The 22602-nt window shown below is 61.8% G+C and overlaps 2 protein-coding genes and 1 long non-coding RNA gene across 3 annotated transcripts in view; 2 read left to right on the forward strand and 1 right to left on the reverse strand.

Moving 5' to 3' along the window:
• D2HGDH (D-2-hydroxyglutarate dehydrogenase) overlaps positions 1-14081 on the forward strand; it is a 24765-nt gene extending 10684 nt beyond the window's left edge. Inside the window, exons 7-10 of the mRNA XM_040231977.1 lie at positions 1175-1318; positions 2372-2514; positions 4241-4406; positions 13018-14081. Coding sequence (XP_040087911.1) covers positions 1175-1318; positions 2372-2514; positions 4241-4406; positions 13018-13277 — 713 coding nt within the window. The 3' untranslated portion in view covers positions 13278-14081. The remainder of the gene's footprint in view (positions 1-1174; positions 1319-2371; positions 2515-4240; positions 4407-13017) is intronic.
• LOC120856635 lies at positions 278-11648 on the reverse strand. Its single transcript, XR_005719451.1, has 3 exons — positions 11636-11648; positions 7354-7356; positions 278-413 (listed from the first exon to the last, which is right to left on the reverse strand). It is a non-coding gene; the product is annotated as an uncharacterized LOC120856635 (long non-coding RNA).
• Positions 14082-19615: 5534 nt separating the features above from the next.
• The window catches only part of GAL3ST2 (galactose-3-O-sulfotransferase 2), an 18401-nt gene continuing 15414 nt past the window's right edge, over positions 19616-22602 (forward strand). Inside the window, exons 1-4 of the mRNA XM_040231969.1 lie at positions 19616-19786; positions 19938-19951; positions 20768-21026; positions 21169-21230. Of these exons, the coding sequence (XP_040087903.1) occupies positions 19616-19786; positions 19938-19951; positions 20768-21026; positions 21169-21230 (506 nt within the window). The remainder of the gene's footprint in view (positions 19787-19937; positions 19952-20767; positions 21027-21168; positions 21231-22602) is intronic.

The raw sequence follows: 22602 nt of genomic DNA on the forward strand, positions 1-22602 counted from the left end.
CCGGGAGGTCCGCAGGGAAGCAGCCGGGAGGTCCGCAGGGAAGCAGCGTCTGGTGCCAGGTCCAGGGACGGGTCCGTCATCTCGGGGCCGTTAGTCCACCTGGTGGGGCCAGCGGCTCGCCACCGCCTCTGCAGGCGCGTCGGGGCCCCCTCCCCCTCCGGCCGCGCAGCTTCTCGACTCCCCTGCCCCGGGTCCCTCTCCTGCCCCGCCCCCGTCCACCCGCGCCAGGCTCCGGGCCCCTCGGCCTTGTCGTCCTGATTCCGTCCGCCCACCCCTTCTGTCGCGCTGGTCATCACTGTAATTGCACATTTGCCGTCCTGCGTCGGGCTTTCCCGGCCCCGCACTGTGAACACATCCTGGTTGCTCCGTCACGGACACCTGGGGTTGTGAGTCCCTGCTGAGTCCATGTGAGTCTGTAGTGATTTCCTCTTTTCCTTTGGTCTTTTATGGGTCCCAGTATGTCTCCTGTGAGGGTGTGTTTCTTTTTTTTCTGGAACTTCCTAAGCTCCCCACTTTCAGAAGCTTCCCTCCACCCCGTCCTCAGCAGCCGCCCAGCCCTTTCTCCTCCCAGTACGGTGATGAGACACACGAGGACCTTTCAGGCTGTTGGTCTGCACCTGTCGTAACCACGCGGCTTTCTCTCCAGTCCCGCTCTGTGTTGCGTTCTGGAAGCTTCCCTCCGATCTGTCTCCAGTGCGCTCAGCTCCCTTTGCTGGGGTTCACAGGCCGCCCCTGGCTGCTCCTTGGCCCCACAGAGTGTGTCCCACCCCCTGACCCTCCTCCCTGCCCTCCCTGGGACCCCTCAGGGCCTCCTCATCCCTGCCGGGAAGGGCCGAGCTCACCCCCGTGCCCACCAGGTCTTTTTGGCCTGCCCCGCCTGCCCGCACATCGACGTCCGTGCTCCGCCTCGGGTGCCTGGCAGCCCGAGTGCTGGGGCACCGCGGAGAGCTGGGGGCCGGGAAACGTGCCCTGAATGCTTGCGGGGCCCGGGGTGTCACAGAGACACAGCTGAGTTGCTTCCCGAGGGGCTGGTTTCTAGCCACATGTTTGTGACTTTCCAAGTGGCCGTTGGCCAGGCGGGTTGGTTTTGCTGCTTGAAGGGCGGCTCGGGTGGCCCGTGGAGGCCCCGTGTCTGCCTGCCAGTCTGCCTGTTCTCTCACCATGCCCGTTGCAGGCTGTCCGGGCTTTGCTGAAGTTTTGCAGACCTTCCGCGCCTGCAGGGCGATGCTGGGCGAGATCCTGTCTGCATTTGAGTTCATGGATGCTGAGTGCATGAAGCTGGTCAGGCTCCATCTCGGTCTCTCCTGCCCCGTGCAAGGTACTGTCCCTGCCTGCCTGCGGGCAGTGCCCGCCTCACCTTTTGCGCCATTTGGTGTGTGGGCTGATGGAAGGTGCCAGGCCTCCAGCTTGTCCATGGAGTGGAGGCGGCAGGAAGTATGGCGGTTCTGGCCTCCCCGTCGCTGTTGAGGGCAGGGCTCTCCCTGAGATCCCTTCCCTTGCAGAGCTGGGTCAGATGCTGGCAGTTGTGCTGGAGCCCCGGGGTCTCTGTAACAGCCAGACGCAGTCAGGACCCTCCGCCAGCTCCTCAGATGGGAGAAGTGTCCCCCCACAACGCGCCGGCCCCCAGAGCTCAGCTAGCTCCTTCCGATTTAGCCGACAAGCTCATCACGCCTGGTTCTTGAGTCCGCACGCTGTGTGCGTCTGGGTAAACCCTCACAGCTGCAGGTCCTGGCATTCTCACTCCTGAAAACGACCAGAGGAAGCAGCCCTGGTCTCACCCTAGGCCACGCTCACGGAACCGCAGCCCTCAGCAAGGGCACTGATTTTCCCCGTTCTGGAGGCTGCAAGTCCGGGACCAGGGCTCCACGGGGGCTGGGTGAGGTGAGGGCCCTCACGTGGCATCTTCTCTATGTGTGAGGGTCTGGAAAAATGGAGGGTCCCTTGGGGTGGGGTGGGAAGGTCCCTGGGTGGGTGGGGAGTCTCTAATGGGATGGAGGGCCCCTGGGGGGTGTGGAGGGCCCTTGGGGATATTGAGGGTCCCTGGGGGGTGTGGAGGGCCCCTGTATGCACAGAGAGCCCCCGGGGAGTCATCCACCTCGGCAGGCACCACACCTCCACTCAACCTGCGGTTTGATGAGAGGAGCCCCGCCCTCCACTTCGAGATCCCGGCCCCAGCATTCGTCTCTGCCAAGTCTCCGGGGGGCACTGTTTCTCTTACAGTGAAGGACCTGTCTTTAGCCACAGTAGCCGGTGGCTGCTCTGTGGGTGACCCCAGCGCGTCGGGAGGCGCTGGAGCTCCCTGGCCCCAGCGTTCCCTCCCCAGCCTTCCCCTGACCGCCTCCCCCTGCTCACCCTGCCTCTGCGCTTCCAGAAAGCCCCTTCTACGTCCTCATTGAGACGGCGGGCTCCGGGCCGGGGCATGACGCTGAAAAGCTGGGCTGCTTCCTGGAGCAGGCGCTGGATTCAGGGCTGGTGACCGACGGGACCCTGGGCAGCGATGAGAGGAGGATCAAGGTGGGCGATGACCACCCCTCGCCACCGCTAAAGTGAGAGGGGCTGCGGCCGGGGACCCGCCTGCTGGCCGCCTCACTGAAACATACTTGGTGTCAGGGCCTGTGGACAGGGGGTGGCTGGGCAGGGCGTGGGGGGCTCCCTGGGAGGGGCTTCACCAGAGGGTGAGGAAGGTGGGCCTGGCATGGAGGAGGCTGCCGTCACCGTGTGGGTGTGGGAGCTGGGGGGCCACGGTCACCGTCCAGGGACCTGGGGCCTTGGGGGCTGCCACCCCTCCTGCCCCCACCTGGCCCTCTGGTCTGGGTTCCCCGGAGGCCCTCACCTCCTGACCCGGGATTCCAGTCCTGCTCCCTCCTAGTGACCCGCCGCCTTCCTGGCAGCCACTCCCTCCACTCCTTCCTGTGAGGCTGGGCTTGCTGGGCTGAGTCCTGGAGGGGATGGGGGCTGAGTCCTGGGGGAGATGGGGCCTGTGTCCTGGGGGGGATGGGGGCTGAGACCTGGGCTATGTCCTCCTCTCCCCACCAGGGCCCAGTGCTGGTGCTTGCCTCCCATGCTTCCCTCGTTTCCCACTAAATGCACTCTGTCAGTTGCCTGGGAATGAGGAACCTTGGGCCTGAGAGCCGGGCCCTGCCCGCTCCGGGCACAGGGCCCGCGTCTTCTGATGGCGGGCCCAGCTCCGGCGGCCCCGGCTCCGTCTGGGTGCATCAAGCTCCAGGCTGCCATGTGGGGTGGGCGGGGCTAGAACAGGGCTCCTGGGCAGTCTGCTGGGGCAGGGTCCCACCCCAGGGGCCACACCGCCTACCTCGGTGCCCTGTTCTCAAGCATTGGTGTCTGGGGCCCTGGTGGAGACACGGGGTGGGGGTCGGGGGTGTTTGAGCCTGGATGGGTTGGGGAGCAGCGTTCACTGTGCAGGTGCACAGAGGTGTTGCAGACGGAACGTTCTAGAGAGGCTGGGTTCTAGAGAGGCTGGGTTTGGAGTGGTGGGCGAGGTGGGTGGACAAGAGGCCTGCAGCTCTGTGGCCGCGCTGGGACGTGAGGGCTTGAGGAGGCCGCACAGGGCGGGCTGGGCTGCTGGGCTCAGGCCGGGCATGTGGCCAGGCCCCAGGCACGGGAGGAGCGTCAGGTCAGGATGAAGTTCGGGGCGCCCAGGCGCGGGAAGGGTGCGACCCACAGTGCTGAGCAATTGGGGAAACGCAGACGCCCAGTGGGTATCCCGCGCTGGCGAGGAACTGTTCCTTACTCAGGGGTGATTATTGCGCCGTGGGCTTGTTAAAAAAATGAAGAAAATGATGTTTTCCCTTACCCAGAAAGCTGCCTCGCCTCGAGGTTTTCTGAGACGTGGAGGTGGGACGTGGAGGATGGGGGGTGATGAGACGGGACAGGCCTGGGGACCCCCTCCTGGGCCGTCTGTGACGGGACAGGAGGTTGTGGGGTGCTGGGAAAGGCGCGCGGCCGTGTTGAGATCCCCGCCTGTGTCCCCGAGCTCCCCCCGCCCTGCCGGTCCTGAGGTCACAGGGTCAGCACTAACTGCCCCTGAGGGGCCCTGGGTGTCTGCCCTCAGCGGCCCGCCTGGCCGCGTCTGGGGCCCCTGTCCAGTGTGGGCTCTCAGACAGAAGCCATGCCCTTGTCATGGTGTGGGATGTTTGCGTCGCCTGAGGGTTCCCTCCCGACCCTGGGGTCACCCCGCAGCCCCGCCCGCTCAGGGTAACGGTGCCTGCACCCCCTCCAGATGCTGTGGGCACTCAGGGAGAGGATCACCGAGGCCCTGAGCCGTGACGGCTACGTGTACAAGTACGACCTCTCGCTGCCCCTGGACAGGCTCTACGACCTCGTGGGTGACTTGCGTGCCCGGCTCGGCCCGAGCGCCAAGCACGTGGTGGGCTACGGCCACCTGGGTGAGCACAGCCCTCGGGATTGGGGGGCGTGCCTGGGGCGTCGCGTCCCAAGAAGGCCTGCTCGGGAAGGCCCGCCCTGGGAGCGCGGGCTTGGGGCTTGGCTGGGGCGGGGGCCTGGCCTGATCACGGGGGTCTCGTGTTTGAGGATGAGCTCTGACCCGGCCCTCCCTCCAGATGAAAGGGTCTTAAAGCTAGTTCCGGTCATTATCGTGTGCAGAAGAGTCACGCTTATAAGTTATTGATTCACAGGAAGGAGCAATTTCATCCCCCTCGATTTTCAGCAGCCTTTAGGACCGGGTGTCTCAAAGCCCCGTCTGTTCACAGGTGTGGGCGTGACTTCTGCCTGGGGCCTCCGCTGTCCTTTCCATAGGGTGGGCTCAGTTCTGCCTCCCGGGACTGTAGGTGGGGCCGTGAAGGCGTCGCATGGAGGAATTCCACTCTGGAAATTGAGCGTGATTGCCGATTTGCTGAATGCTCTTTCTGCGTCTGCTCGGGTGCCGGGCTCCGGTTTCCTGTTGACCCCTGGGGCTCATCTCTCTGGACCTGGGGGCAAGTGGGTCTGTGTGTCCGGGTCAGCCCAGCGTGACCGGGACCCTTCTGTGTCTTGTCTAACCCGTTTACTGACCCCGTGAAGGAGCTCCTCCATCCTGCCCTATCAGGCTCCCTTTGTCCAGGCTGGAGGTTGGTCTCAGAGTCAGAAAGCGACCTGGGGGTCATCTCTGGAAGCGTCTGGCAGGTTGGGATTACCTCCTCTTTGAACATTTAGTAGCTTGCTGGTGAAGGTACTTGGGCCTGAAGTTTTTGGTGGGGAATTTTTTTTCAGGAAATGGACTACAAAGCACTTTCTTTCATAACTTCAGGACTCTCCCAGCTTACCTTTTCTTCAGAATTGACTTTGTTCATTTTTTTTCTGGCCTTTTGTCCGTCTCTTCTAAGATCCTGAGTGTTCTGGCAATGCGTTGTTCTTATTATTCTTTGTGCCGTGTCCAGCACTTGCGGAGGGGGACTGTCTAAGTCCAGATTTGGATGGTTTCTTCTCTCTGTACAACCCGAAGGTTGTGAGTTCAGTTTTATTTGGGACCTTACTGAGAGCTCTAGGCGGGGAGCAGGCTCTTGGACGGTGCAGACGGACTGCTCCCGGAGGCAGAGGAGCAGCCAGGAGACATCGGAGCATTGTGCTGGGGCAGAAAAGCCCTTGAGTCAAACATCACAGTTACTGCTCCTCACAAAGCCAGGCGCACCACGGTGCCAGGGAGATGCAGGCGTCTGGGCCGGGAGAGCCCCGTTCCGCGTGGCTGTCAGCTGTCTCGGGCCAGGGTGCGTCCTGGCTTCTGCACAGGGGTGTGGGTGCAGGGGCTGGCGGCCGGGCCCCCGTGACTGGGAGAGAGGATGGCCGCAGGGGCTGGCGGCCCGGACCCCGTCCACACCATTCTCTCTTGCTCAGGTGCTTGTTGATTTTACAGTCTCTCCATGGTCAGTGCTGGGCGTTGCTGGTCTTTTCCGTTGTAGGTTTTGTGTTCGGTGCTTTTCTCTTCTCCACCTTCAGGCGTCACTGCTGCTTTTCTGACTATAATTAAACACGTAGCTCACTGATTTTCAGCCTTTCTGCTCTTCAGTGTATTTAAATTCCCCTCCATGTAAGCACACAGGTTGTGTTTGCTGGTTTGAAAAAGTACCTATTTCTTGCCTCCTCAGCCTTGGCCAGCATCCAGGAGCGCCCGCAGGAGTCACGAGGCCAGACCCGGCTCCGGGCCCTGTGTCCTGTGACCGAGGCGCCGGCCCTGCACGCCCGGTACTTCAGCCCACTCTGGGCATCTGCTCCCCTGGGCGCTCGATGCCACCCCTCTGCAGAGGAGTGGGTCGGGGATGCAGGGTGCCTCCCTCTGTCCCATCTCTGCCACTGGCCGGGGGCTCACCTGTGTGAGGGAGCTCTCGTCATCCTTCTGTTCTGAATGCTTTCTGATTTCCCTCATCATTGCTTCTTTGACCCGCGAGGTGGGCAGAACTGTATATTTTAACTTCCAAACATGCGGGAGTTTTCCATCCACTTGAAGGCCGTGGGCTTGCTGTTGACCGTGTGGTGGTCTGGGGACTAGGTGGAGAGCGCCACGGGTGGAAGTGTGGTCCCTGCCCGGGGCGCCGCCAGTCTCCCCAGCCGTTTGCTGGGTGCTGAGAGCAGACCCTCTGGATCCAGCCTGCCCTCCGCGCCGCCGGCGGCCGGAGCCCACTTGGCTGTCAGCTGCCGAGCAACCCCCTGCCCCTGCAGTGAGGGTGGGCCCCCTTCTGGGGCCTTGGCTGCTTCTGAAGGTGGAGACCTGCGCTGTCAGTTCGATGCCAAGAGCTCAGCCTCTGTGCACCGGTGCCAGATTGAATCTCAGAGGCAGAGTTTGGGGCGAAGTAATGAAAAATAGATTTATTGCTTTGCCAGGCAGGGGTGGCACGATGGGCTCCTGCCCACAAACTGTGTCCTAAGCTGGGAGGATCTGGTGAGGAGCTTATGGGGATGGCGCAGGGCAGGGCTGATGGTAGGCACCAGGGTGTGAGCGGGGCCTGCATCCCTTCAGCCTGGCCTCAGGTGCCTCCTGAGCGTCTCCAGATTAGCAAACTGGAATCCTCTGTGGAATGAAGAACCTGACGGCTTCCACTTACAGGGGCGCTTAGTTCTGCAAAGCTCAAAGATACTGTCAAATGCGTCCCTTGAGGTGCAGCTGAAACCACGTACCTCAGATTTGGACTGGAACCCGTGTGGTGGGGGCAGGGAGTCGAGCCCAGGCAAAACCCATGGTCTTTTCTTTCTGGTCTTTTAAAACTTCTTTCCATGTGATAGGTGACTTTGGGTTTTCCTGACGGGCTCAGCGGTCAAGAGTCCGCCTGCAGCGCACGAGCGGCAGGAGCCTCGGGTTCGATCCCCGGGTCGGGAAGACCCCCTGGAGGATGGCCTGGCAACCCACTCCAGTATTCCCGCCTGGAGAATCCCAGGGACAGAGGAGCGAGCTAAATATAGTCCATGGAGTCGCAGAGTCGGGCACGGCTGAGCCGCGAGCAGCGGCGTGCGTGTGGCGCTGAGACACCACGGGTTCGCTTTGGGCTGCGCTAGGCTTTCACTGCCGGGTGGACTCCCGCCAGGTGTGGGAAGTGGGCTTCTCTCATTGCAGAGCACAACTCTAAGGGCGCCTCTAGAGCTCACAGGCTCAGGAGCTGCGGTGCTTAATTGCCCTGCAGTGTGCGGAATCTTTCGGGGCTAGGGATCAAGCCCACGTCCCCTGCGTTGGCAGGCAGAGTCTTAACTGCTGGACCCCTGGGGAAGTCCACCCATGGTCTTTTAACAAAGATCACACACCTGGTCTCAGGACTTAATGACGCTCAGGTTCTTGATGTCTTGTGGCAGAAAGGATGCAATGAGAGACAAAACGGTCGGAAAGAAGCGGGTTCGTTTAGAGAGGGACACGCTGCACAGTGTAGGCATCTCAGAAGGGGAGAGTCCCCCATCTGTGGGGCGGCCAGTAATCTCACAAGCTAACGAGTGGGAGGATCATCCCAGCTGTTTTGGGGGAGAGGCGGAGGTTTCCAGGAAGTGGGTCACGGCCGACTTCTTGGTCTCTGTGGGTCGCCCTTGGACCTGTCGTGCTGGGACGAGTGCTGACGTGTTGCGATGATGTGTACCGAGGCCCAAGGTCTAGTAGAGGCTGACTCGTAGCCATCTTGGGCCCACCTGGTGCTGATTGTTAGGCCATCTCATTCTTTTTAAGGCCATACCCGCGCCCTGCCCCTGCTGCTCTGCTGCTCTTGCCTGCTCCTCCCTGTCTCTGCACCCCTCCTCTCCCTGATTAGCAACCATTCTAGTCTGCCCTTTGGAGCTCAGGGAAGGTCGTGGAGGCTGAACACAGAGACCCCCAGGGTGCTGCTCAGTTTCAGGTGGTTCGACTTGTAGGGCATTTCAGCAAAGAACAGGACCTCTTTGGAGACAGCATGGATGAAGGAAGAGGACGGATGTTCAGGGGCAAATTGTGGGAAGGTTTATAAACACGCAGGAAACTGGTGGACATGAGTCTCATGTAGGCCCAGCCCGGAGCTGTCCCGGGTGGTGGCCCTGCCCTTGCTGGGGCCTGGGGACACCTTCATACACTCTCGTCCTGCTTCCACGTGGATGGAGGGCAGGGGGTAGTCTGTGTCTCTTTCTTCTCAGTTGCCTTCAGCTCAAAATAATCCTTATGCCAAAGTGGCCTGTCTTGAGGTGGCATAGTTTGCTGCCGTTCATTTACAGAGACTGTACAGTCACCTGGATTGGTCTCACTTTGGGCCTTCTATTTGTCCCTCGTTTCTTCTATTTTTTTTTTAGTCTGAATTGTTACCTTCTTTGCCAATAAAGGTCCATTTAATCAAAGCTATGGTTTTTCCAGTAGTCATGTATGGATGTGAGAGTTGGACTATAAAGAAAGCTGAGTGCTGAAGAATTGATGCTTTTGAACTGTGGTGTTGGACAAGACTCTTACGAGTCCCTTGGACTGCCAGGAGATCCAACTAGTCCATTCTAAAGGAGATCAGCCCTGGGATTTCTTTGGAAGGAATGATGCTGAAGCTGAAACTCCAGTACTTTGGCCACCTCATGCGAAGAGTTGACTCATTGGAAAAGACCCTGATGCTGGGAAGGATTGGGGGCAGGAGGAGAAGGGGACGACAGAGGATGAGATGGTTGGATGGCATCACCGACTCAATGGACATGAGTTTGAGTGAACTCCAGGAGTTGGTGAAGGACAGGGAGGCCTGGAGTGCTGCAGTCCATGGGGTCGCAAAGAGTTGGACACGACTGAGCGACTAAACTGAACTGAACTGAATTACCTTCTTTTGGTTGGTGTTTTATCTCATAGAGTTTGTTTCCATTTACTAACAAGAAATTATGCCTATCTGTTCTTTCAGCAGTATCCCTAGAATTGTATCTTTATCAGGGTGGTGGTGGTGCTGTTAAATCACTTAGTTGTGTCCGACTCTTTGTGACCCCCTGGACTGTAACATGCCAGACTTCTCTGTCCTCCACTATTTTCTGGAGTTTACTCAAATTTGTTGGGAGCCGCGTTAGGCATTACTGACAAAATGGAGGCATGGTCCCAACCCCCTCTCTTCATGCACGGACCCGGCATGAAGGAGTTAGGCCTTGTGATTTTGACTTGTTTTTTCCTCTCCTTGGCTGAGTTGACTGAAAAGGAATATTAAGGTGCTTATTGTTCTTGAGAGGAGTATGAGAAGGCACAAAGCCTTCTGCAGCTGTGCTCAGAAAATAATTCATAAAGTTAGTCATTGACATTTGTTCAAGGACTTTTACAAAAGAGTGTTCCAGGATGAGCACATAGGCTGCAGCTTGAGGCCATGGGAGGGATTGCTATCTGAAGCCTGTTTGTGAGGAAAATGTTTATGGCAAGGAGTTTACTGTGTTTAGGGCTTAGAAATAATTAAAATAGTTAGAAGTTGAAGATTTAAGGAATGTTTTAATGTTAGCATGTTTTACTATAGCTTATAGAGGTTAGGAATTTTAGAGATACTATAGCTAGAAGCCTTTTTAAGAGATAGTGAGCTCAGGGTGTTAGGGGCAAACAGAATTTAGAAAGATAAGAAATAAACTGAGGAATGTAGCATGAGTTACAATATAATCACAAGTTAACTATAGGACACATTAGAGGAGGTAGATAATAGATGGTAAAGCTGATTCTGAGAGAATTGCTGAAGCAGGAACTCTGTTTGAAGGGCAACAATCATTTATGGAGATAATAAATCTGGGTGAGGGGGATCTGAAAATGTCAAGCCTCTGACCTAATGTTTTTGTAAAAGCATAAAAGAATCTTAAACTTGAAATAAACAGGCAGTCCAAGAAAACTGAGCGGCTGTGTCGTTTCTCGCCGACACCGCTCGCCCCTTGAGGTTGAATCCCTGGCTGCTGGAGCTGGACTCCGGCACAAATTCATGTCCTTTGAGTTGGTGACGCTATCTAACCACCTCATCCTCTGTCACCCCCTCTCCTCCTGCCTTCAGTGTTTCCCAGCATTATAGTCTTTTCCAGTGAGTCAACTCTTCTCATCAGGTAGTCAAAGTATTGGAGTTTCAGCTTCAGCCTCAGTCCTTCCAATGAATATTCAGGGCTGATTTCCTTTAGGATGAACTGGTTGGATCTCCTTGCAGTCCCAGGGACTCTCAAGAGTCTTCTCCAGCAGCACAGTTTGAAAGCATCAATTCTTCAGCACTCAGTTTTCTTTATGGTCCAGCTCTGCCATGTGTACATGACAACTGGAAAAACCAGAGCTTTGACTGTAGGGACATTTGTCAGCAAAGTGATCTCTGATCTCTAATACACTGTCTGTATTTGTCATTACTTTCTTCCAAGGGGCAAGCATCTTTTAATGTTATGGTGTGTCACCATCTGCCATGATTTTGGAGCCCCCCGAAATAAAGTCTGCCCCTGTTTCCACTGTTTCCCCTTCTATTGGCCGTGAAGTGACGGGGCCAGACGCCATGGTCTCACTGAGCTTCAAGCCACCACTTCAGTCTCCTCTTTGACCCTCATCAAGAGGCTTTTCAGTTCCTCTTCACTTTCTGCCATCAGAATGGTATCATCTGCATGTCTGAGGTTGTTGATATTTCTTCTGGCAAAGTTATCAGGGTGTCCTACCTTAAAAGAGTTGGAGATTAATCAGTATCATGACCCTCTCCCCAAACAGTGTGGCGACCTGTGTGTCAGCTTGGCTGGGCTGTGTGCCCAGCTGCTTGGTCTGACGTCAGTCTGGATATTGTGAAGACAGTTTTAAGATGAGATTGGCATTTATCCACAGACCTTGAGTAAAGCAGGTCACCCTCCCCATGTGGGAGGGTCTCACCTGATCAGCTGAAGGCCCGGGCCACAGGACACGGATGTCCCCCACGGAAAAGGCCTTTACCGGAGCTACAGCCTCAGCTCGTCTCTGGGTGTCCACCTGCTGGTCGGCCCTGTGGATGCTGGGCTAACCATGTCCCCACAATCATCTGGGCCAGTTCCTTAGAGTCAGCTCTCTGTCCCGGCAGGCCCCCCCCCCGCACAGCGCTGTTCCCGAGAGCCTGGGCCTGGGGCCTGCCCCTTGGGTGCCGTCACCCGCTCCTGGCTGCTGTGTCTGGAGTGTGCCCCAGCGCCGTGACGCTCCCCAGCCCTGGTGGTGGTGCTGTTCTTACCTCCGCGTGAGCCCGTGTCTGACCAGACTCCCCCACACTGCGGGTCTGTCTCTGGCCTGGTGTCACAGCCCTGCCTTTGGAGCTTCCTGTAGTCTGGGGAGGCAGGTGGCAGCGCGCCGCGGGTTTTCTTGGCCTGAACGTGTCTGCACTCAGCTGTTCAGTGGCTTCTCCGCAGTGAACTGTGAGACTCTGGTGTGACAGTCCCGCTCTCTGCAGAGTGCAGGCGTCGCGGGGCCAGCGGTGCTCCACAGAGAGAAATCTGCTCTAAGATCTGTCCCTTGTCCTGGGGGTCCTTGGCTCCTCTCAGCACTGTCTAGCTGGGTCAGTGTCTGTCAGCTGGAGTCCGTGGGCTCTGCCTCCGGACGCCGCTCCCCTGTTGTCCCTGCGGACACCGTCTCCCCGCCCCCCGGGGCGTCCCCTGCGGGCTCACGGCGCGTCCCCTCTCCCGTCTGCGGCCCCAGGCCTCTGCGTGCTTGTCTGCTTTGCATCCCGCTACATCTCTCTCTGCTCGTTGACATTTCAGTGACCTTCTTTTTTGTTTCTAGAAGATCGACCTGGCTGTTTAAAAGCTCTCTCTGGTCCGTGTTTTATACGTTTTCTCTTGTGTTTCTTTAAGCACATGAGCCGTTTATCTTCTCTTTGCGGAAGCCGCTGCATCGCAGGTCCTCGTGGGTCTTGTCATCAGGGCTTCCTTTCTGTGTGTTTGTGATGTTTGTCTTAGGCTTTGTGTGGTGTGTGTGTGTCTGAGGCTGCTATCTGTGGGGGTTACTGGAGGCTGAGTTGGAGGCAGTTGGTGCGGGGCGGGCCCCGGGGCCGTGTGGCTCCCCTGGGCCCTGCAGGAGCTGCCGGTGCCGGCGAGGTCAGGGGAGCCCAGCTTCTCTCTCTGCAGGGCCTCCCTTGTTTCCAGAGCCTTCACCCCGGCTGTGCTGTGGGAACCGCGTTCGGTGGGAGATGGGTCCCTGGTTTGCTCCCTATAGTTGACAGACGTGCATGGAGGAGGGGGCATAAGAAGTCTCAGGTCATAGGGTCAGTGGTCCAAGGTCACCGGGTCAGAGGCTGCAGGTCACCCGGTCAGAGGCCTCCTGGGTGCTGGGGGACCTGGGTCTGTGGCGGCCTCAGTGGTCCAGCTGGGCTCGCGCAGGTTGGGCAGATGTGTGTCTGTCTCAGGTGGGGGCCCTCGGGGAGGGGGGGGGGGTGTGGGGGGGGGGGGGGGGGCTGCGGAGAACTCAGAGAGGAACGTGTGTGCGGCCTGGGGCGCTGCGGCCCCCGGAGGAGGGGAGTGGCCACCCTAGGTCAGCGGCCAGCGGTGTGAAGGGCGGCGGGGTGGGGCAGGGGGCTCTTGGGAGTGGGGGCCTCGGGGAGGAGAGGGCCTCGAGGGGGCCGAGGAGGCCCTGCTGACCTGCGCATCCCTGGCCTCCAGGGGATGGGAACCTGCACCTCAACGTGACGGCTGAGACCTTCAGCGCAGCCCTGCTGGGGGCCCTGGAGCCCTACGTGTATGAGTGGACGGCGGGGCAGCGGGGCAGCGTTAGCGCCGAGCACGGCCTGGGCTTCAAGAAGAAGGACGTCCTCGGCTACAGCAAGCCCCCCGAGGCGCTGCAGCTCATGTGGCAGCTCAAGGCCCTACTGGACCCCAAGGGCATTCTGAACCCCTACAAGATGCTGCCCACCCACACCTGACGGCCCCCTGCAGCCAGACTGCGGGGCCTCCATCTGGTTCTGGCGTTGCCCGTGGGGTGGCCCCGCAGAGCCTGCAGCAGGCTGGACGACTGGCCGCTTGGTCCAGGGGGCCAGAGCTCAAAGCCCAGGCCACACGGCGCTCTTGGCAGGAGTCTCCCAGAGCCCCGCTGTTCTATTGGGTGGACAGAGAGCTGTCTGTCCACTATGCCTGCCTGCTGGACAGACATTCCATCCCTCCGCAGGTCCTGGACAGGCCGAGTGGGCGCATGGTTCTGCCCACTCGGGGTCGACCAGGTCACCCCTGCTTGCCTGTGGCCTGTGGGATCCTGCCTTGTGGGGTACATCCCTGAGAGGGCGGTCGTCCCACTGGTCCCCTGCTTGGCGCAAGCCTCTGAGGGGCCTCGGGCAGAGGGGATGAGCTCCACGTGGGTGACGGGGCAGAGGCGGGTCCATTCGCGCTCTGACCAGCAGAGCCGAGGCATCGGGCACTTCCTGGATGACAGCTGGTCCCCTTTGAGCCAGAGGAGCAGGCGTGCCCCCCCTGGGTATGTTGCGTCCCTGTTTGCTAGAAGGCCCAGCGGTTCCGAAGCCAGCCACCCGTTTCTCGCACTTGCTGTGACGCGTCTGCTCTGACCACAAACGTCAGTAGTGCCGGGTGAGAAGCCCCACCAGCCACAGGCATCCTGTCCCCCTGAGTGGGTGCTCCCCTGGGGCAGCTGCTGGGGCTTGGAGACAGTCTGAGAGGCTGCACTCGCCTTCTTTCTCGTGCCGTGAGCTTCCAATTAAAAGTGTAATTAACCAGCATCCTCTCCTCCCTTTTGTTCCTAGGAAACTGGCCTCACAAGCTGGGTGAAGGGCCCGTGTACTGCTTTCTTGAGCGCTGGAGAGTCAAGGCCCTGGGGCCTGACCACCCGTGTGTGGGGGCATGCCTGCCCCGGCCCCTGGCCCCACGCCATGCCCCCTGTCCTGCGCTGTGTGACTGGGAGGCCCGCCTCATCGGGCCCTGAGCTGTGGCCTCTCGTGGCTCCCTAAAGCTGCCGAGGCGGTCAGGTCCTCTTTGCAGTGTGCAGTGGGGACCTTTGTGGTGCAGAGAGACTTCCCGTAAGAAGTGTTAGGACTCAGCAAGTTTATTTTAGAGAATTAGAGTAAAATGCATAAATTATTAGAAGGCTTAACAATTGGAGGCATTTTCTGCTATAGCAACAGTGGGGCTTTGAGAAGGAGGCTTAGTGACTGGCGGGGGGAGGGAGCAATGGCAGGGGAAACCCCCCGCTTCCTTGCAGGACAAAGCTGGCCCACCCGAACGTCAAAAAGTGAAGCGGCGACCACTGGCCCTGCAGTTTGCCTCTGGGGCTCACCCTGCAGTGTTGAGCTGTGTACACACACACGGCACGCGAGTGCACACACGGCTCACGGGCACGCGTGGCAGTGAGCCACGCCCCCAGGCCATGCACGGAGCACTGTGTGCAGCTGGGCTCAGTCAGCGGCTGGTTGCTGGCCGTGCGCCTGTTGAGGAGGAGGCGAGTGTGGCCCTTGAGGCCCTTGGGGGAGAGGAGGGGAGAGAGGGCAGCTCACTGCTGCTTCCAAGTAAGGACGCTGACCCTTGGACACCACTTCCAACAGAACCTTCCTGCGTGGAGACTGTGGCTGGGACTCACTTTGCGGAGGGTCTGGAGGTGGGGTCTGGTGGGGAGGAGACGTCGTTGTCTATACTTCGAGAGGCTTTGCCTTCTTTTTCTGCTGGGAGCAGGTGCAGTCGTATTATCAAACCTGGACGTGCCAGGCACAGGCTGACTTGGGTCCCGCAGCTCTGCTGGGCTGGATGGCTGAGTCAGCCCTGGGCTGCAGCCTGCCCTCAGCTGGCTCCAAAGGGGCCATGAGTCCAGCCCCCAGTGCCACGGCTGGCTGGAGGCCCCCTGCTTGGTCAGGGCCCCCTGGCTGTGGAAGGGGTGCGTCCTGGGGGAAATGGGTGTTCTCCTTGGGGGTCTTGGCTCAGCAAGACTTCAGGGCACTGGCCAGGGGCCTCTGTCCAGGCCCCAGGCCCCGGGAGGTGTCCGGTCACCTGTGAGAGGCTTCCTGGACTGGGGGCTCTGGGGCCCTCCTGCCTTGCTGGCCCCGGCAGTGGGCTCCTTCCCCTTCCCGCTGTCCTGGGCTCGGCCCACGGCCCACGGGGCTGCCCGAGCGCCTTGGGGCTGATCTCTGGTCCTCAGCCTCCAGCAGGTGGCCCTGCAGCTCGGCCTCTGACTCTGGAAGCCGGGCTGCAGCCTGGTGTTTCCCACCTGTTTCAGGGTTGGGATGGGGGGCGCGGGCAGCTGACACCCCAGTGGAGGAGGTGGCAGAGGCTGCGCCCTGGGAGGCAGGCTCGCATCAGGCGTTTCCTGCTGGGCAGCCCTGAAAGTGGGGGTGACCCCTAGGGTGGGGAGCAGTGACCCCGAGGGTGGGGGCGACCCCAAGGGTGGGGGGCATGATGAAGGTGGGGGTGACCCCTAGGGTGGGAACTGGTGACCTCGAGGGTGGGTGGGTGACCCTGAGGGTGGGGGGCATGATGAAGGTGGGGGCTACCCCGAAAGTGGGGGTGGCAAGAGTGGGGGTCTTGTTCCTGGGCTCACAGCTGCTGGGGTGGGGGCTGCCGTCCTCTCTGCCCATCCACCCGGCTGGTGACAGTTCATGTCTGCCTCTGAGCCCCCGACTCCTCTGTGCTTTGGAGTGCCTCAGTGGACAGTGTCTTGGAGGCAGTGAAACAAGAGGGAGGGTGCCAGGCAGGCTGGACTGCGAGAGGCCCGCCTTCCAGACCAGACGGGAGCCCTGTGTCTAGCAGGAGAGACCCCCCCACACCTGTGATTTCCCCGGGATAATCCCCTGAGGTGCCTGGGAAGGCTTGAGAGTGTATTGTGTTTGGATTAGAGAAAGCTGATTTTCACCTTAAAACATCCAAGCTGCAACTGAGAAGAGGTTATGTAAGAGGAGGGCCCGCTGGAGGGGCCTGGGGTGGTGAGGAAGGGCCTGCAGGCAGCGGTGGGAGCTGCTGGAGAGCCTGGGGGTGCGAGAACGTCCCACTGCTCAGCCCCTGGGATGGGGTGCGCCTGGGCGGGAGGCACCCTGCCCAGGCCTCCAGCAGGGCAGAGTCCCCATCCTGTAAGCTGGACTTGAGTTCTGGAGCCCAGAGGCTTGGGGGGGAGACTGGTGGCCTCGTGGCCTCGTGGCCCTGCAGGTGGGCGACCTGAGTGTGTCCATCAGGAAGCTGACCCCAGAAGGGTGCAGGTGGCCCTGACCCCTGACCTCACTCACGCTAGATGCTGGCCCCGGCCTGCCCCACTACCCGTCTCTTCCCTGACCTCCGCCAGGACCAGGGGTGGCGGCCCCACCAGCCCCACTGCTGCCTGGCCCACGGCCTGCCGTCCTAGGCTCCATGCACCTCAGACCCTGCGGGCCGAGAGGACAGGCTGAGTTTCCTCCCGTTCACCGGCGGTGGGGACGTGGCCCCTTCTGGGACAGTCACCCTGGTGAATGCACTCGGGACGGCCCTTGCTGGCTCTTGCTCCCCCAGGGAGCCTTGGCCCTCCTTGCTGCGGGCCGGTCCGTCCTGTCAGGCTTCCAGAGCGGCTCCTGCAGGGGCGTGTGAGAAAGCGGCTGCGGGCATCCCTGGCGGGCCTGTCTCCCCGGGGCTTCTTCCCCTCTCTTCTCCCCCGAGGTGGTCAGGGCGTCCCGTGGGGCGGCCGCCGTGGTCAGCCGTGTCCCTTTGTTTCTGGGCAGGGTGAGCAGCAGCTGGCTGCATGGCCCAGATGTCGGGGCAGTGAGGGAGCAGGGCGGGTGGTCCCAGGGTGGCCGGCTGGTGGCTGCCGGGTCCTCTGTGGGCCCTGGACTCAGAGCCAGTGGGTGGGGCAGGGGTGGGGGGCCGCCCTGCGTGTGACCTGAGCCGGAGGGGCTGCCGGTGGTCAGCTGCCCGGCCCTGGGCTGGTGAGGGGATTCATCCGCAGTCTCTAGATGGGAGGCCCCCATCTGCCAGCCCCCCACCCCCATTCAGGGGGGAGCCCAGGGGTGGAGCCGCACTCTCAGGCTGCTCTCCCGCCCCGTCCCCAGCACTGCCCATCCCACATGCCCCACACCTGCCGCCCAGCGAGAGTGTGGGCAGCCCTGGCGGGCAGAGCCCTGCGGGGTTAAACTGCCCCTCGCAGGAGGGGAGCGGACCCCAGGGCTGGGGCACGGCCTCAGCCCTCAGCCCAGAGGCAACCACCGGCCCTCGGGCGCAGCTCTGCCAGCCGCGCCAACGCACCTCCTCCCACACTTTGCTGGAATCTTCTTGGAGTCCCATTGACCCCTGGGGCCGTGCAGGGGGAGCAGGAGCCCCCAGACCCTGGCCTCACAGGGGCTCCCGCATGACTTCCGAGCCCAGGCAGCCCCTGCCTGTGTCCCCAGCCCCCCTGGGCTCTGTGTCCCATTCTGGGTGCCAGCCTAGATCTGAGCTGGGGCCGCAGCGATGGCCCCTGGGCTGCCCACCTTGGCCCACTCCTAGTGCTCGGATCTGGGTGCTGGGACCCCAGCTGGGGTGCAAGGCAACACCCCTCCCCCGATCTGTGGGTGTAGGGGCAGGAGAGGGGGTGGGTGGGGAGAGAGCGTTCCCTTGAAAGGTGGGGCCAGCCTGAGCCTTCAAGCAAGGAATGCGGAGGCCGCTGGGCGTGTGAGCGGGAGACCACCCGCCAGCAGCACTGTGGCCTCGGGATGGGGAGGAGGTGGGCAGGACACGGGGGGCATCTGGGCCTCCGGGGCCGCTGGACGCTCCGGGTGATGAGGGCTGTGGCTGCCGGGCCGAGGCCTCTGACGCCGGCAAGCCCAGGCCGTGGGGACCCAGGGCGGCACGGCTGTCCCCCACCCAGGCCCCGCAGAGTGGGCGCTGGGGCCTGGGCAGCAGCTCTGTCTGTGGGGTGGCCTCCGGTTCCGCCTGCAGGGTCGCCGGCACAGGGCAGACGGCACGTGGAGATGCCCGCCTCTGCAGGGGCCCCTGTGGCCCCCGAACCAGAGCTCCCAAGTCTGCAGGGCAGCCCAGGGCTGTGCTGCCTGGGGACCCCCGTCCTGTCCTGGAGGTCAAAGACAGGCCGTCTCAGGAGACCGAGACCCCAGTCACGGACGGGAGGTTCACAGGACCCAAGATGGGCTCCTGATGGTGGGAGGCCAGGAAGGGGGACGCGGGCTTGCAGCCGTCCTCCAGGACCCCGACCCTGAGGAGCTGTGAGGGGGCGGGGCACTCAGTGAAGGCCCCTGGGGGAGTGCGCAGAAGCTGCGAGCGGGCGGGTTGGGGTGATGGAGGGTCTCTCTGGTGCAGACAGGCCACTCCCCACCAGGCGCTGTGGGGGCTTGGTTTGCTCCGGAGAAAGGAGGCCCAAGTCCCTACTGTCCTGCAAGGCAAACACCCAGCCCCCAGACCCCAGTTCCGCAGTCCCCAGCCCCCCAAGGTCATCACCCACCCCCAGCCCCCCAGGGCTGTCCCCCCAGCCCCTGGCCCCCAGCTCCCCAGAGCTGTCCCCCCAGCCCCCAGCCCTCCCCTCACAGCGTCCAGACCGGGCTTGTGTGTGGCAGCGTCCGCTCCCTGCCCCATCCGGCTCCCCGTCCAGGCTACTCGCGGGCATCTCCCCTCCCGGAGGCCCCTCCTGCTCTGGCCCGGTGGCCCATCCTCACCCTCCTAGCGGCTCCTGACAGCTGACCTCTGAGACGCCCTGATTTTGGCCAGGCCTGTGGTCCACTCCTCCTCTCTGCTGCTGGCCGTGCTGGCAGGACCTGCTGGGGGCCCCTGCCTTTGACAGCAGATGCTGAGCACTGTGGCTCTGGGGTCCAGAAGCCTCGCTGTGAACTGGGGGTGCTGCCGTTGACCCTGTCTGGTGCCTGGCCCCCCTCACCTGGAGCCAACACCCCAAGACCATCTGTGTCCCCGCAGGTAGGGCCCCAGGGGACTCTCAGGGTCTCTGCTCAGCAGCCCGTCCCCCAGGTCCATCACTGAGTATCTGGGCTGGGGTACATTTGGAGGAGAGCAATCATTTGTAGCAATGAAGCCTGAGGCCCGGCGGATAGGAGAGTGAGGGGTCTGCCCCGAGACCTCCTCACGTGTGGCCCTTAGCATTCCCCACCCCTGACCAGAGGTGGGGCTCCTCACCCTGGGGGTGCTCAGGGAGGTTTCTTGTTCCCCTGGAGCCACGTGCTGCTTTGCTGTGGGAGGAATGGGCCTCTGAAGCCAGAGCTGGTGATGGCTGTTTACCTGCCAAGCCCAGACCCAGAGGAGCCGGGCAGACAGCTGCCTTCTGGCCCAGCGAGGGCCCTGAGAAAATCGAGTCCCGCAGGCCCGCACCATGGGGAGGACCAGCCGCCCAGCCAACCGGGGCTTCTTGTGCCAGGAGGGGACTGCCCCAGGACCCCAGGGACAGAGGGCGGCTGCAGGCGGACGATGCCCTGCCTCCCGACCTTGGGCTGGGCTGTGTGGCTCCGTTGGCAGTGAGGTGTGCTGGGCGGCGGTCTGTCAGGTGAGACGAACCCATACTTGACCCAGTGAGTCCTGGCAGTCGTGCCCTGGAGTCTTCAGGTGGTTTAGGTGCTGCAGGTGGGGCTCACGGGGGAGGTCAGGGCTGGGAGCACAGTGCCTCTGTCTCTTTTCATCCCCCACCCCCCCTGCAGATACGAGGTACACGGTGCGGGCCCCAGCTCCCCCAAGGAAGGCCCTCTCGGAACCCCCGCTGGGCAGGGAGCAGGGCCCCAGCCTTCTCCCCACCCTTTCAGCTGAGCATCTTTTTCCCTCGGGTGCGGGCTCCCTGAGCTCCGCCCCCGCCCCCCAAGCTCTGCTGTGTCAGAGGCGCCATCGGAGAGAAAGTGAGTGTGCCCTCGAGGCCTCTCCACCAGCTCACCAGAAAGGCCTGGGAGGGTTCTGAGCGCACGTCTGCACGTCTGCCCTTCTGCCCACCCACCACGATGGGTCAGACCAGGCTGGGGAAGGGCCTGTGGACAGGCAGCTCCAAAGTGCCGGGCCTTTGTGGCACCCCCCGCACCCACGTGCAAAGACCCCGGGCTGGCCGGGGCTGGGGTGCCTCACGGTGCAGTGAGGAATTTTGTCTTTCCTTATGGACCTAACATTTGGTTAAAATGCTGCAAATATTTCTCTCGGTCTGCTGTCTTTGAATTGTATTTCTTTATTTCCAAAAGAAAGAAGTGTACTTACATGGAGTAAAATCTACTAAATTTAAAATTTTATACCGCAGTGTCCTCTTTTGAAAGTTCTTTTCCAGCCCAAGGTGTGAATAACAGCTAAGTTTTCTCCCGGGGTGAAGCTTTTGAGGAGGAAAAGGAGAAAAGCCGCTGACTCTGGCTCCTGCTTTCTTCCTTGTCCTCAGAGCCGCCCACCGACCCCCAGCAAGATCCGCATCTTGCCCTGAGTTCTGGACCCAGAGGCCTTGTCGCCGCCCACAGCTCCGTGCAGGCCCCCTGGGCTGACCTACCCCGTCCCGGGGCAGGGTGAGCGGGCGCAGGCTCGTGGGCGTGTGCCAGGTGCCGGCCTCTTCCGGGAAGGCCTGGACTCGGGTGCGGGTGCAGAGTACGGATGAAGGGTGCAGCCCCACCCCGGGCTGGCAGGTGTCCGCCTCGAGTTCCTGCTCTGCCCAGTGTCACACCCCGCTGCTGCCTGTGCCCTGTGGCTGCCCGCCCAAGTGGGGCAAGGGGCCAGGCCGGGTCGCCACCCGCCAGCATGCCGTCCTCTCTGGGGGGCTTGCAGAGGTAAGTGGGGGCTGTGCCATCACAGGGGCCAAATTCCTTCTTCAGTCCTGGGGGCCTGAGCGCCTGATGGACCAAGTCCTCCTGGGGCATCGCCCTGGACCGGGCATTCGCTCTGAGTTCACCCTCGTGGGCTTCATTTCAGGCAGTGGGGAGCCCCCCTCTCCTGCCCGGCCGGCCTTGTCCCAGGCCTGGTGGGCGGTTCAGGTAAGAGGGATGTGGGCAGAGGAGATGGGGATCTGGTGTCTGGGCTGGAGGCCTGGGTGGGCAGCTGCTGGGGGTTGGGCTCTGCTGGCCTCAGTCCTGCGGTCACCTTCTGGGGGGCTGGCCATGTCCCCTGCCCAGCTGCTGCACTTCAGCCCAATCACCCATCTGTGCAGTTTAGGGTGCTGGCCAGGCCCTGAGCCCTAGAGCCCACGCATGCTGCGGAGGTCACGAGGGGAGGGGCGTGGCGTCTGCGAGTGCCCCCGTCCTCTCCTGGCCCGCGGAGGGTGCTGTGCCTCCACTACCGCTCCCCGAGGGCAGGGGGACATGACCAGCCTCTTCCCGGGGCCTCCCTGGAGGGCCGGCTGGGGGGTGTTGCTCCGCTATCTGGGGTCCAGCCCGGGTCCTGCAGGCTGTGCCAGCTCTGATGGAAGGGTGGGTCCCGTGGGGGCTGTTGGGACACATGGCCGGGCCTGCCGCTGCGCTTGTCCCAGGCTTGCGGGTGCAGTGCAGGCCTCAGGGAGGAGGGCAGTGTGCAGGCTCACACTCGGTGGCCCTGAAGGCCCAGAACCTTGGGGCGGTTTTCTGTGACTTGTGGGAACACCTGGGGCCCATGGTGCTAGGTCAGCGCCCTGGGCCTGTGGGCAGACAGGCCGGCTGCCGACAAGGACAGGGCACCTGCAGGCTCGGCCTTGCAGCATGTCTGGGCACAATGGGAACTGAGGGGACGAGCATGGGCCGGGGGCATCCAGAGGTCCATGGGGAGGAAGGCTGGGCGTGGGCCAGGGGTGCCCAGGGGTCCACGGGGACAGAGGGGCCGGGCGTGGGCCGGGTGCGCCCAGGGGTCCACAGGGAGGACGGGGGCCGGGCGTGGGCCGGGGGAGCCCAGAGGTCCGTAGGGACGAGAAGGGACAGGCGTGGGCCGGGGGAGCCCGGGTTTGGCTAGACGGGCCGCCTGGAGCAGAGACCAGACCTCTTCCACTGGGCAGGGTGAGGGGTCTGGGTGAGGCTCCTGGTCTGAGACACTGGGGCATTAATCCCCCTGACTGTATGGGAGCTATTGTATGTCCCTCAACTCCACACCTTGGCTTCAGGTCTTTGGAAACTTGTGTTTCTGTTTGTTTGAGGTCAGCTTCTCGGGACAAAAATCTCCTGGGGGGCTGGGACCAGGGAGTGGCTGTGGGGAGCCATGTGACCCCGTGGGGGCGGGGTGACCCATAGACAGCTGTGACCCCGTGGGGACAGTGTGACCCCGTGGCGGCTGTGTGACCCCGTAGGGGCTGTGTGACCCCATGGGGGCTGTGTGACCCATGGAAGGCTGTGACCCTGTGGGGGCTGGGTGACCCATAGACGGCTGTGACCCCGTGGGGGCTGG

The sequence above is a fragment of the Oryx dammah genome, unplaced genomic scaffold, assembly GCF_014754425.2.
Source record: "Oryx dammah isolate SB20612 unplaced genomic scaffold, SCBI_Odam_1.1 HiC_scaffold_28, whole genome shotgun sequence".
NCBI lineage: Eukaryota > Metazoa > Chordata > Mammalia > Artiodactyla > Bovidae > Oryx > Oryx dammah.